The sequence below is a fragment of the Mustelus asterias genome, chromosome 2, assembly GCF_964213995.1.
Source record: "Mustelus asterias chromosome 2, sMusAst1.hap1.1, whole genome shotgun sequence".
Lineage (NCBI taxonomy): Eukaryota > Metazoa > Chordata > Chondrichthyes > Carcharhiniformes > Triakidae > Mustelus > Mustelus asterias.
The window spans coordinates 10,191,293-10,204,948 of record NC_135802.1 but is presented as its reverse complement, the minus strand read 5'-3'; the positions used below and the strand labels follow the sequence as shown (position 1 = coordinate 10,204,948).

Sequence of the window (13,656 nt, the reverse complement as noted above, 5' to 3'; positions counted from 1 at the left end):
TCCGCACTTTCCCACTCTCTGGTACCAATTGGGAACTCTGCCTCTGCACCCAATGGAACCATGAGTAAGTCTCTGTTCCCCACTGGAAAAACACGATTGGGAAATGACCCTAACTTGCTCTCTGGAACACTGGTTTATGGATAACATTTTTGCCAAACTGAAACTGGTTAACGATTGTGTTAAAATGTCTTAAACAATCCCAACTGTTGACACTTTGTCAGTATCTGTCCTCACCCCACCCCGCCATTGGAGATGTGCAAGTGCAGTTCCTACTCTCTTCACCCTCACCCACATAACCATTCTTTCTCACTGGAAATCATGGAATCGATACAATGTAGATGGAGGCCATTCGACTCATCAAGTCTGCACCAACTCTGCAAAAGATGTCCTTTAGGGAAGGAAATCTGCCGTCCTTACCTGGTCTGGCCAACATGTGACTCCAGAGCCACAGCAATGTGGTTAACTCTCAACTGCCCTCGCGCAACTAGGGATGGGCAATAAATGATGTGGAGATGCCGGCGTTGGACTGGGGTAAACACAGTAAGAGTTTTAACAACACCAGGTTAAAGTCCAACAGGTTTATTTAGTAGCAAATGGCATTTGCTACAAAATAAACCTGTTGGACTTTAACCTGGTGTTGTTAAAACTCTTACAATAAATGCTGGGCAGCCAGTGACGCCCACATCCCATGAATGAATAAAAAATAAGTGGCCCGCCCCACCCTATCCCGCATTTCCCATAGCCAATCCACCTAACCTGCACATCTTTGAACACTAAGGGGCAATTTAGCATGGCCAATCCACCTAACCTGCACATCTTTGAACACTAAGGGGCAATTTAGCATGGCCAATCCACCTAACCTGCACATCTTTGAACACTAAGGGGCAATTTAGCATGGCTAATCCACCTAACCTGCACATCTTTGAACACTAAGGGGCAATTTAGCATGGTCAATCCACCCAACCTGCACATCTTTGGAGTGTGGGAGGAAACTGGAGCACCCGGAGGAAACCCACGCAGACACGGGGAAAACGTGCAAACTCTACACAGACAGTGACCCGAGGCTGGGTTTGAACCTGGGTCCCTGGCGCTGTGAGGCAGCAGTGCTAACCACTCTGCCACTTGGTGGGGCACCCAATTCCTGTGAGACCCCTGGAGATTAAATGGGAGGCAACCTATTCGACCATACAGTGAAGAAAGTTATCTCCAATTGCAACGGGATCTTGATCAATTGGGCCAGTGGGCTGACGAATGGCAGATGGAGTTTAATTTAGATGAATGCGGGGTGATGCATTTTGGTAGATTGAACCAGGACAGGACTTACTCAGTTAATGGTAGGGCGTTGGGGAGAGTTACAGAACAAAGAGATTTAGGAGTACATGTTCATAGCTTCTTGAAAGTGGAGTCACAGGTGAACAGAGAGGTGAAGAAGGCATTCGGCATGCTTGGTTTCATCGGTCAGAACATTGAATACAGGAGTTGGAATGTCTTGTTGAAGTTGTACAAGACATTGGTAAGGCCACACTTGGAATACTGTGTACAGTTCTGGTCACCCTATTATAGAAAGGATATTATTAAACGAGAAAGAGTGCAGAAAAGATTTACTAGGATGCTCCCGGGACTTGATGGATTGAGTTATAAGGAGAGGCTGGATAGACTGGGTCTTTTTTTCTGGAGCGTAGGAGGCTGAGGGGTGATCTTATAGAGGTCTATAAAATAATGAGGGGCACAGATCAGCTGGATAGTCAATATGTTTTCCCAAAGGTAGGGGAATCTAAAACTAGAGGGCATAGGTTTAAGGTGAGAGGGGAGAGATACAAAAGTGTCCAGAGGGGAAATTTTTTCACACAGAAGGTGGTGAGTATCTGGAACAAGCTGCCAGAGGTAGTAGTAGAGGCAGGTACAATTTTGTCTTTTAAAAAGCATTTAGATAGTTACATGGGTATAGAGGGATATGGACCAAATGGGGGCAATTGGGATTAGCTTAGGGGTTTTAAAAAAAATGGCAACATGGACAAGTTGGGCCAAAGGGCCTGTTTCCATGCTGTAAACCTATATGATTCTATGACTTTATGACATAGGAAGGAACATGTCCAAGTTCAACCCAGTCCTCACCCACCATCCATGAACTCAGAGGGAAGCGTATAATCAGTGAATTATGTGTGTGGGGCTCAACTGGATATTGATCAGGATTGGGAATCCTGTCTGTAAAACCCTTCCTCACTCTGGAAGAAAGCTTGCATTTATATAGTGCCTTTAATGACCTCAGGTCATTGCAAAGTGCAGTAAAACCAGTGAAGTGTTTTTGAAGTGTAGTCACTGTTGTAATGTAGGAAACACGGCAGCTTGGGTGGCACAGTGGTTAGCACCGCTGCCTCACAGCGCCAGGGACCCGGATTCGATACCTGTCTCGGGTCACTGTCTGTGTGGAGTTTGCACGTTCTCCCCGTGTCTGTGTGGGTTTCCTCCGGGTGCTCCGGTTTCCTCCCACAATCCAAAGGTGTGCAGGTTAGGTTTATTGGCCATGTTAAATTCTCCCTCAGTGTACCCAAACAGGCGCTGGAGTGTGGCAACTGGAGGATTTTCACAGTAACTTCATTGCAGTGTTAATGTCAGCCTACTTGTGACAATAATAAAGAAATAAATTTAACCAATCTGCACACAGCAAGTTCCAGGCAATATGATAATGACCATTTTGTGATGTTGACTAAGGGGTGAATATTTGATTGGATTTGTTATTGTCACTTGTATTAGCATACAGTGAAAGTATTGTTTCTTGCGGGCTATACAGACAAAGCATACCATTCATAGAGAAGGAAAGGAAAGAGTGCAGAATGTAGTATTACAGTCATAGCTAGGGTGTAGAGAAAGATCAACTTAGTGCAAGGTAGGCCCATTCAAAAGTCTGACAGCAGCAGGGAAAAAGCTGTTCTTGAGTCGGTCGGTGCGTGACCTCAGACTTTTGTGACTTTTTCCCGATGGAAGAAGGTGGAAGAGAGAATGTCCGGGGTGGTGGGGTCATACAAACATAGAAGATAGGAGCAAGAGGAGGCCATTTGGCCCTTCGAGCCTGCTCCGCCAAATCCTCCGCCAAGATAGCCAAATCCTGATTTCTCCCCATAACCTATAGAAACATAGAAGATAGGTTCGAGTCCTTGAATATTGGCCAGGACTCCCCTATTTTTCTTCAAGATGGTGCCATGGGATCTTTTACATTGACCTGGGTGATGCCCTTGGTATGACGTCTCTTAGTTACTGCCCCCGAGTGTCAACCTGAACCTTGATGCACATGGCACCGCAGTGGGGTTTGAACCCACGGCTTTCTGCCTCCGAGGTGAATGCATAACCAAATAGCGGATTGGCAATAAATGCTAGTCTTGCTCACACCCAAGAATGATTTGGATTTAAATAAATAATCCTTGGTAAGTGGCAGCATGGTGTGTGTGTGAAAATGACAGTAACAGCTGAGTGTACGCAGTGATCAGATACTGACGGCCTGTTCTCTGGGAACAATGGGCTCGAGGATGAACGCCAACTTCTGCTTGGAGCCTTTTCTTCCTTCCCATGCCCGTTGTCACATTCAAGCAGACAGCCAGGCTACAGTAGCTGATATTAATGCAATGAGGTCTGGAGGGAGGAGAGATAAGTCTGGCCTCACAATGCTTATGGGAGCAGATTACAGGAACTCCCCCTGCTTCCTGAGGCAGGATTGTGTAACACAAGGCCACTGTTCATTGGCGCACGCTCCTCAATCTGTTGGTCTGGCACTGTGGATAACACCAAGTCAGAGCGCGGGTTTAACTCCCACTCTAGAATCCAGGCTGCTACTCCCGAGATAGACACAAAAGATCCCAGGACACTGTTCCAAAGAGCAGGGATGCTCTCTCTAATGTCCTGGCTAATGTATATCAACTAGAAACACTTTTATATATTAAGAAAACAGCTTATCTGGTTGTTATCACATTGCTATTTGGTTTAAGTTTATTTATTAGTGTCACTGCAGTGAAGGTACTGTGAGAATCCCCCAGTCACCACACTCCGGCGCCTGTTCGGGTACACTGAGGGAGAATTTAGCACAGCCAATGTACCTACCCAGCACATCTTTCGGACTGTGGGAGGAAACCGGAGCACCCGGAGGAAACCCACGCAGACACGGGGAGAACGTGCAGACTCCGCACAGACAGTGACCCAAGCCAGGAATCGAAGCCGGGACCCTGGCGCTGTGAGGCAGCAGTGCTAACCACTGTGCCACGTTGCCACCCTGGGACCCTGGCGCTGTGAGGCAGCAGTGCTAACCACAGTGTCACCGTGCTGCCCCGGGGCCCTGGCGCTGTGAGGCAGCAGTGCTAACCACTGTGTCACCGTGCCACCCCGGGGCCCTGGCGCTGTGAGGCAGCAGTGCTAACCACTGTGCCACGTTGCCACCCCGGGGCCCTGGCGCTGTGAGGCAGCAGTGCTAACCACTGTGCCACCGTGCCGCCCCGGGACCCTGGCGCTGTGAGGCAGCAGTGCTAACCACTGTGCCACCGTGCCGCCCCGGGACCCTGGCGCTGTGAGGCAGCAGTGCTAACCACTGTGCCACCGTGCCGCCCCGGGACCCTGGCGCTGTGAGGCAGCAGTGCTAACCACTGTGCCACCGTGCCGCCCCGGGGCCCTGGCGCTGTGAAGCAGCAGCGCTAACCATTGTGCCACTGTGCCGTCCCGGGGCCCTGGCGCTGTGAGGCAGCAGCGCTAACCATTGTGCCACTGTGCTGCCATGCCATCCTGTTCGCACAAAATGTCTGGGGTGGTGGTGGGGTTGGGAGGGCAGGAGGGCCGTTTGGCCGGGGCCTCCAGCTCAAAGAGGGCCTCAGATTTAGACAGGTTAATTTTTTGGCATGGGTAAGTTTTACAACTTGTTTCCATGCACATTAGGCAATAATATCGGGCGAGAAAGTTAGTTTTGCTGTTGCGTATTGTACATTGGGCAGCGTCTGTGCAGACTACCTCACTGGAACGTGAAGGAGGGGTATGTACGTTAACACAGCAGAGTTAGCAAACGGTTGAAGTTGTTGTACTGATCTTTCTCTACTCCCTAGCTATGACTATAACACTACATTCTGCACGCTCTCCTTTCCTTCTCTATGAATGGTATGCTTTGTCTGTATAGAGTGCAAGAAACAATACTTTTCACTGTATACTAATACATGTGACAATAATAAATCAAATCATAAGTTCTTTCACAGTAACTCTTTAGAATGGGTGGTTTTTCAACTTAAAGGTCCCAAGAATGTGATTGCAAGCCAGAGGACATGCTTCAAGAACCTGCTGGAACTGGGACCCTCTGAAATGTTTCCGAACATCACAATTGCATTGTGTGTTTTTGTCAGTTTTCCTGCACCGGTGGTTTGGGGTGAACGCACTGCCAACGTGTTGAAGCTGGAAGAGAATTCTCGCCGTTCAACCCAGGTGTTCAAACCACCCAGTGTTTGAATGGTCTCATCATGCTTCATACATAAGAACATAAGAAATAGGAGCAGGAGTAGGCCATCTAGCCCCTCGAGCCTGCCCCGCCATTCAATAAGATCATGGCTGATCTGATAGCGGTTTAGTTCCACTTACCCGCCCGCTGATACCAGCTGTGACATTGCAATGAAAGCTAAGCTTCTCCTCAGTGCATTTTCACAGAAAAAGCCTCGAAAAACATTTGTTAAATTTTAAAAAGATTTAAATTATGTCTGGTTTTTTTTGTGCCCTATTTTGTTTTCATCTATCTTCATTTTGTGGATTATGGCTAAAGGTCTCAAAAGCTGGAAGTGGCCTGAGCTTCCCTGAGAGGGTCAAGGTGCAGTTTGATTTGATTTATTATTGTCACATGTATTAGGATACAGTGAAAAGTATTGTTTCTTGCGCGCTGTACAGACAAAGCATGTCGCTCATCGAGTGGGGCGGCACGGTAGCACAGTGGTTAGCACTGCTGCTTCACAGCTCCAGGGACCTGGGTTCGATTCCCGGCTTGGGTCACTGTCTGTGTGGAGTTTGCACATTCTCCTCGTGTCTGCATGGGTTTCCTCCGGGTGCTCCAGTTTCCTCCCACAGTCCCAAGATGTGCGGGTTAGGTTGATTGGCCATGCTAAAATTGCCCTTAGTGTCCTGGGATGCGTAGGTTAGAGGGATTAGTGGGTGGAATATGGGGGTAGGGCCTGGGTGGGATTGTGGTCGGTGCAGACTCGATGGGCTAAATGGCCTCTTTCTGTGCTGTAGAGTTTCGAAGATTTCTAAGATTTACATAGGGGAGAAGGAAAGGAGAGGGTGCAGAATGCAGTGTGACAGTCATAGCCAGGGTGTAGAGAAAGATCAACTTAATATAAGGTAAGTCCATTCAAAAGTCTGATGGCAGCAGGGAAGAAGCTGTTCTTGAGTCGGTTGGTACGTGACCTCAGACTTTTGTATCTTTTTCCCGACAGAAGAAGGTGGAAGAGAGAATGACCGGGGTGCGTGGGGTCCTTAATTATGCCGGCTGCTTTTCCCCGAGGCAGCGGGAAGTGTAGACAGAGTCAATGGATGGGAGGCTGGTTTGCGTGATGGATTGGGCTTCATTCACAACCCTTTGTAATTCCTTCCGGTCTCGGGCAGAGCAGGAGCCATACCAAGCTGTGATACAACCTGAAAGAATGCTTTCTATGGTGCATCTGTAAAAGTTGGTGAGAGTCGTAGTGGACATGCCAAATTTCCTTAGTCCTGATTGGTATCCTGACTGTTTGAGTTGTTTCCTTGAGTCAATCCTGCAGATGGTTCCAGATTTATCTCCAAAAGGCCGACATTAACAAAGACAATAAAATGAGTCTGGATGAAGTAAAGCAGTTCCTGCACATGATGAATATCGAGGTGGATGATATGTACGCAAAGGACCTGTTCTCGGTACAGCATTAAAGCATCTCCTTTCTCTCCGGGGCTGGGGGAGCAGGGGGGGGGGATGGGTGGTGCTACACTGGCTCCCTCTAGGATGGGGCTGCCTCCAAACACATTCCTCATATCTAAGCCCAAAGGTGAAGGACAACTATTCCTCCACAGTATGCATCGCCAGCAAACCCCTATTCTGTGCCGCATCCTTTCCACTAGTGGCACTTTTACAAAGGGTCGACTGGACTCAAAACATCAGCTCTTCTCTCTCCTTGCAGATGCTCCCAGACCTGCTGAGATTTTCCAGCATTTTCCCTTTTGCTTACCCACTACAGATGTGAGGCTCACCGGCCTGTGGTTCCCAGGCTTTTCCCTGCAGCCCTTCATAAACAAAGGGACACATTTGCCACATTTGCCACCCTCCAATCTTCAGGCACCTCACCCGTGACTATCGATGATTCAAATATCTCTGCTAGGGGACCCACAATGTCCTCCCTAGCCTCCCACAGTGTCCTGGGATACACTTCATCAAGTCCCGGGGATTTATCTACCTTGACGTGCTTGGTTTCAGATTCCAGCATCCGCCGTCATTTGCTTTTTTCCACTAGTGGTCCCTGGTAATATTTATTCCACGTCTCTCCACTTTAACGTAGAAGGACTGTGAATAGAGATTGGCAACATGGATCTGTGTAGCATCCCTTCTGATAACCAGTGGTTAGGATTTGGAATGCACTGCCTGAGAGGCTGGTGGATAGAGATTCAACAGTAACTGAAGGGAATGTGGATAAATTCACAGGGATGTGGGGATCAATCAGCAGAGGGGGACTAACTGGATGGGTGGCACGGTGGCACAGTGGTTAGCATTGCTGCCTCACAGCGCCAGGGACCCGGGTTCAATTCTGGCTTGGGTCACTGTCAGAGTCATAGAGACATAGAGGTTTATAGCATGGAAACAGGCCCTTTGGCCCAACTTGTCCATGCCGCCCTTTTTTTTAAAACCTCAAAGCTAATCCCAATTGCCTGCATTTGGCCCATATCCCTCTATACCCATCTTACCCAAGTAACTGTCTAAATGCTTTTTAAAAGATAAAATTGTACCCGCCTCTACTACTACCTCTGGCAGCTTGTTCCAGACACTCACCACCCTCTGTGTGAAAAAATTGCCCCTCTGGACACTTTTGAATCTCTCCCCTCTCACTTTAAACCTATGCCCTCTAGTTTTAGACTCCCCTACCTTTGGGAAAAGATATTGATTATCTAGCTGATCTATGCCCCTCATTATTTTATAGACCTCTATAAGATCACCCCTCAGCCTCCTACGCTCCAGAGAAAAAAGTCCCAGTCTATCCAGCCGCTCCTTGTAACTCAAACCATCAAGTCCCAGTAGCATCCCAGTAAATCTTTTCTGCACTCTTTCTAGTTTAATAATATCCTTTCTATAATAGGGTGACCAGAACTGTACACAGTATTCCAAGTGTGGCCTTACCAATGTCTTGTACAACTTCAACAAGACATTCCAACTCCTGTATTCAATGTTCTGACCGATGAAACCAAGCATGCCGAATGCCTTCTTCACCACTCTGTCCACCTGTGACTCCACTTTCGAGGAGCTATGAACATGTACCCCGAGATCTCTTTGTTCTATAACTCTCCCCAATGCCCTACCATTAACTGAGTAAGTCCTGCCTGGTTCAATCTACCAAAATGCATCACCTCGCATTTGTCTAAATTAAACTCCATCTGCCATTCGTCAGCCCACTGGCCCAATTGTTCAAGATCCCGTTGCAATTGGAGATAACTTTCTTCACTGTCCACTATGCCACCAATCTTAGTGTCATCTGCAAACTTACTAACCATGCCTCCCATATTCTCATCCAAATCATTAACATAAATGACAAATAACAGTGGACCCAGCACTGATCCCTGAGGCACACCGCTGGTCACAGGCCTCCAGTTTGAAAAACAACCCTCCAGAACCACCCTCTGGCTTCAGTCAAGAAGCCAATTTTGTATCTATTTAGATACCTCACCCTGGATCCCGTGAGATTTAACCTTATGCAACAACCTACCATGCGGTACCTTGTCAAAGGCCTTGCTAAAGTCCATGTAGACAACATCAACTGCATTGCCCTCATCTACCTTCTTGGTTACCCCTTCAAAAAACTCGATCAAATTTGAGAGACATGATTTTCCACTCACAAAGCCATGCTGACTGTCCCTAATCAGTCCTTGCGTCTCTAAATGCCTGTAGATCCTGTCTCTCAAAATACCTTCCAACAATTTACCCACCACAGATGTCTGTGTGGAGTTTGCACGTTCTCCCCGTGTCTGCGTGGGTTTCCTCCGGGTGCTCCGGTTTCCTCCCACAATCTGAAAGACGTGCTGGTTAGGTGCATTGGCCATGCTAAATTCTCCCCCGAACAGGTGCTGGAGTGTGGCGACTAGGGGATTTTCACAGTAACCTCACTGCGGTGTTAATGTAAGCCGCCTTGTGATACTAATCAATAAACTTTCAAACCTTTGGAAAGAGCTTGTGCCAGCTCAATGGGACGAATCTGCAATTGTCTTGCTGCCGTTTCCTTTCACCCCACTTGACTTTTGACCAAGATCTCCTTTGCGTTCCACAGAAATGTGACAAGTCAAAGGACGGGACCATCCACGGCAAGGAGATCGAGGAGTTTTACAAGCTGGTGACGGAGCGCGAAGAGATCACCACCATCTTCGAGGCCTACTGCGACAAGGACCATGTGCTGACCGTGGAGAAGCTGACAGAGTTCCTCCAAAAGGAGCAAAGGGAAAGCGTGAACCTGGAGTACGTTGCCCAACTCATCCAAACATACGAACTGAACGAGGAAGGTAAGACACTGACTGCCCTGCAAGTGGCTCTCGCTTTGAAGCAGGAATTCTGCAGGAAGGCAATTCCAGAAGGTTCCGACACACGACTTCCTGTCTCTAGCCACCCAAGCTTACCCGATTGGCCCGGTGGCACAGTGGCTAGCACTGCTGCCTCACAGCACCAGAGACCCGGGTTCAATTCCTGGCTTCGATTCCTGTGTGGAGTTTGCACGTTCTCCCCGTGTCTGCGTGGGTTTCCTCCGGATGCTCCGGTTTGCCCCCACATTCCAAAGATGTGCAGATTAGGAGGATTGGCCATTCCAAATTGACCATTATTGTCCCAAGATGTGTAGGTTTTGTGGATTAGCCATGGTAAATGTGCAGGGATAGAGGCTGGGCCTGGGTGGGATTCTCTTTTGGAGAGTTGGTACAGACTTGATGGGCCAAAAGGCCGCTTTCTAGAGTGTATGGATTCTATGTTTCAATGGCTGCCCAATTACAGGCATCCACCCCAGTTCCCATAGCCAATTGGAAAGCAAAAATACTCTTTGTTACCTGACTGGCTGATTCTTGACTATTGATCAAGCAGCTTCCTTCCCACCTCCATTAATATATCATTGATAAAAGTTTATTTATTAGTGTCACAAATAGGCTTACATTAACACTGCAATGAAGTTACTGTGAAAACTCCCTAGTCACCACACTCCAGCACCTGTTCGGGTACACGGAGGGAGAATTTAGCATGGCCAATGCACCTAACCAGCGCGTCTTTCAGACTGTGGGAGGAAACCGGAGCACCCGGAGGAAACCCACGCAGACACGGGGAGAATGTGCAGACTCCACACAGACAGTGACCCAAGCCGGGAATCGAACCCGGGTCCCTGGCGCTGTGAGGCGGCAGTGCTAACCACTGTGCCACCGTGCCGCCCTGTGATGAACAAATTGCTGAAAGAAAATGAAATAAACACCATTTTTTTGTGAATTCTCTTGTTGATGATCACCAGGAGAATAATCTTCAAATCCTTGAACCCCTAATCCAATCCTGACTAATTGACTCTACTTTCCAATCTTTCTGGCGAGTCTGCTGCAGAATATTTTTTTTAATTCATTCGTGGGACATGGGCATCGCTGGCTGGCCAGCATTTATTGCCCGTCCCTAGTTGCCCTTGAGAAGGTGGTGGTGAGCCGCCATCTTGAATTGCTGCAGTCCATGTTCTGTGGGTTGACCCACAATTCCGTTCGGGAGGGAATTCCAGGATTTTGACCCAGTGACTGCGAAGGAACGGCGATATATTTCCAAGTCAGGATGGTGAGTGGCTTGGAGGGGAACTTGCAGGTGGTGGTGTTCCTAGGTATCTGCTGCCCTTGTCCTTTTGGATGGAAGCGGTCGTGTGTTTGGAAGGTGCTGTCTCAGGATCTTTGGTGAATTGCTGCAGTGCATCTTGTAGATAGTACACACTGCTGCTACTGAGCGTCGGTGGTGGAGGGATTGAATGTTTGTAGATGTGGTGCTAATCAAGCGGGGCTGCTTTGTCCTGGATGGTGTCAAGTTTATTGAGTGTTGTTGGAGCCATACCCATCCAGGCAAGTGGGGAGTATTCCATCACACTCCTGACTTGTGCCTTGTAGATGGTGGACAGGCTTTGGGGAGTCAGGAGGTGAGTTACTCGTCGCAGTATTCCCAGCCTCTGACCTGCTCTTGTAGCCACTGTGTTTATTTAGAGTCCAGTTGAGTTTCTGGTCAATGGTAACCCCAAGGATGTTGACAGTGGGGAAGTCAATGATGGTTACACCATTGAATGTCAAGGGGCAGTGGTTAGAGTGTCTCAAGTGATGGTAACGACTCATTTTCTTTTGTCATTAGCAAAGTTTGATTCCCTCATGACCAAGGATGGTTTTCTGTGCTACATGCAGTCCCCGGCCGGTGACATTTTCAACCAGGAACACAACAAGGTGTATCAGGACATGACGAAACCGCTCAATCAATATTACATCTCATCCTCTCACAACACCTACCTGACAAAGGACCAGCTTGAAGGACCCAGCAGCGTTGAGGCCTACATCAGGTACTGAAGCCTGCCGCAAGCCAATGGCTTGAGATTGGAAGGAGTTGCTCAGGCCCTGGATGTGTTACAGGGTCTTTGTTATTGGAGAGGGAGGGTCGGATAGAGTGGCTTGTCCCGGTGGAGTGGGGATTGGTTGAAAGAGGGTAATTGTTGAGGTAAATTTTAACGACCAGATTGGTCAGGTTGTTTATGTTTTCTGTTTTATTGAGATTAATATTCCGTGCCTTCCTTATCTGAGGAAAGATGTCCTGGCTATATACAGCAAAGCTTTGCCAGGCTGATTCCTGCAATGGCAGGTCTGTCATATGAGGAGAGACTAAGTCGGTTAGGATTATATTCACTGGAGTTTAGAAGAGTGAGATAGGATCACATAGAAATTTACAAAATTCTAACAGGGTTAGACAGGGTAGGTTCAGAAAGAATGTTCCCGATAGTGGGGGAGTCCAGAACTAGGGGTCACAGTTTGAGGATAAGGGGTAAACCTTTTAGGACTGAGGTGAGGAGAAATTTCTTCACCCAGAGGGTGGTGAATGTGTGGAATTCACTCCCACAGAAAGTAGTTGAGGCCAAAACGTTGTCTGATTTCAAAAGAAATTAGATATAGCTCTTGGGGCTAAAGGGATCAAGGGATATGGGGGGAAGGGGGGGATCAGGATATTGAATTCGATGATCAGCCATGATCAGAATGAATGGCGGAGCAGGCTTGAAGGGCCGAATGGCCTACTCCTGCTTCTAGTTTCTATGACACACCAAAGTGCATTACATTGGAGATAGCTATTCAGCCCAATCAGTCCATGCTCGTATCCTGTACTTGAGTCTCCTCCGATCTTTCTTGGTCTAAGACTACTACCAAAACGATCTGTTCCCTTCCCGCTTGTCTAGTTTTCCTTTCAATGTGTCTTTAATACTTGCTTAACCACCCTGTGTGGATTTTTTTCTGAATTCCCTGTTGGGTTTCTTGATAACTATCTTATATTGATGGCTCTCTTGTTATGCTCTTGCCCACAAAAGGAAACGTTCTGTATCTATCAAAACCTTGCATAATTTTAAAGACCTCTATTAGAATCATATCCTATCAGGCAGAAGGAGGCCATTTGGCCCATCGAGTCTGCACCGACTCTCTGATAGAGCATCTTATCCAGGCTCACGGGCCCACCTCCCGCCCAAACCACATAACCCCGCTCATTTACCATGGCTGATCTACCTAACCTAACCTACACATGGCTATGGAAAATCCATGTACACCACATCAACATTGTTACCCTCATCAACCCTATCTGTTACCTCATCAAAAAGCAGTGGAAGTGGGGGAAATTGCAGGACTATGGAAGAGCAGTTGGGTGCGACAGTTCGGACTCCTCTTTTGCAGAGCTGGTACAAGCACAATGGGCCGAATGGCCTCCTCTGTTGTGTGATGCTATAATGAACTATGGTCTCTTGCCCACAGTGCCCTGAATAGAGGCTGTCGCTGTGTGGAGTTGGACTGCTGGGATGGGCGAGACGGAGAGCCAGTCATTTATCATGGCTACACCCTCACCTCAAAAATCCTCTTCAAGGACGTCATTCAAACCATAAAGCAATACGCCTTTAAGGTAAGCTAATGTTCAAAGGGATCTGTGTGAATCTTCAGTTCCAGATTGGGTCGCTCCATCGCAAGTCAGCATGCCCTGTCCATTCCCCTATGGGTGGCGCTGAAGGTTAGATACTGACCTTTCACCTCTGACACTTGGCATTCAGTCCAGCCAAGGCCATAGGATGAACAATAGAAATAACAGCAAAGGGCAGATATAAATCTTGAATTTATGTAGCGCCTTCCACAACTTCAGAGAAACTCAAAGGAATCTCCAGCTCGGTAAATACTTTTTATAAAGTC

The 13,656-nt window shown here is 47.8% G+C and overlaps 1 protein-coding gene across 1 annotated transcript in view; it reads left to right on the top strand.

The window, feature by feature from the left end:
- The window catches only part of plcd1a (phospholipase C, delta 1a), a 147,629-nt gene that overhangs the window by 106,980 nt on the left and 26,993 nt on the right, over positions 1–13,656 (top strand). Inside the window, 4 exon segments of the mRNA XM_078231141.1 lie at positions 6,771–6,900; positions 9,510–9,738; positions 11,582–11,783; positions 13,231–13,375. Of these exon segments, the coding sequence (XP_078087267.1) occupies positions 6,771–6,900; positions 9,510–9,738; positions 11,582–11,783; positions 13,231–13,375 (706 nt within the window).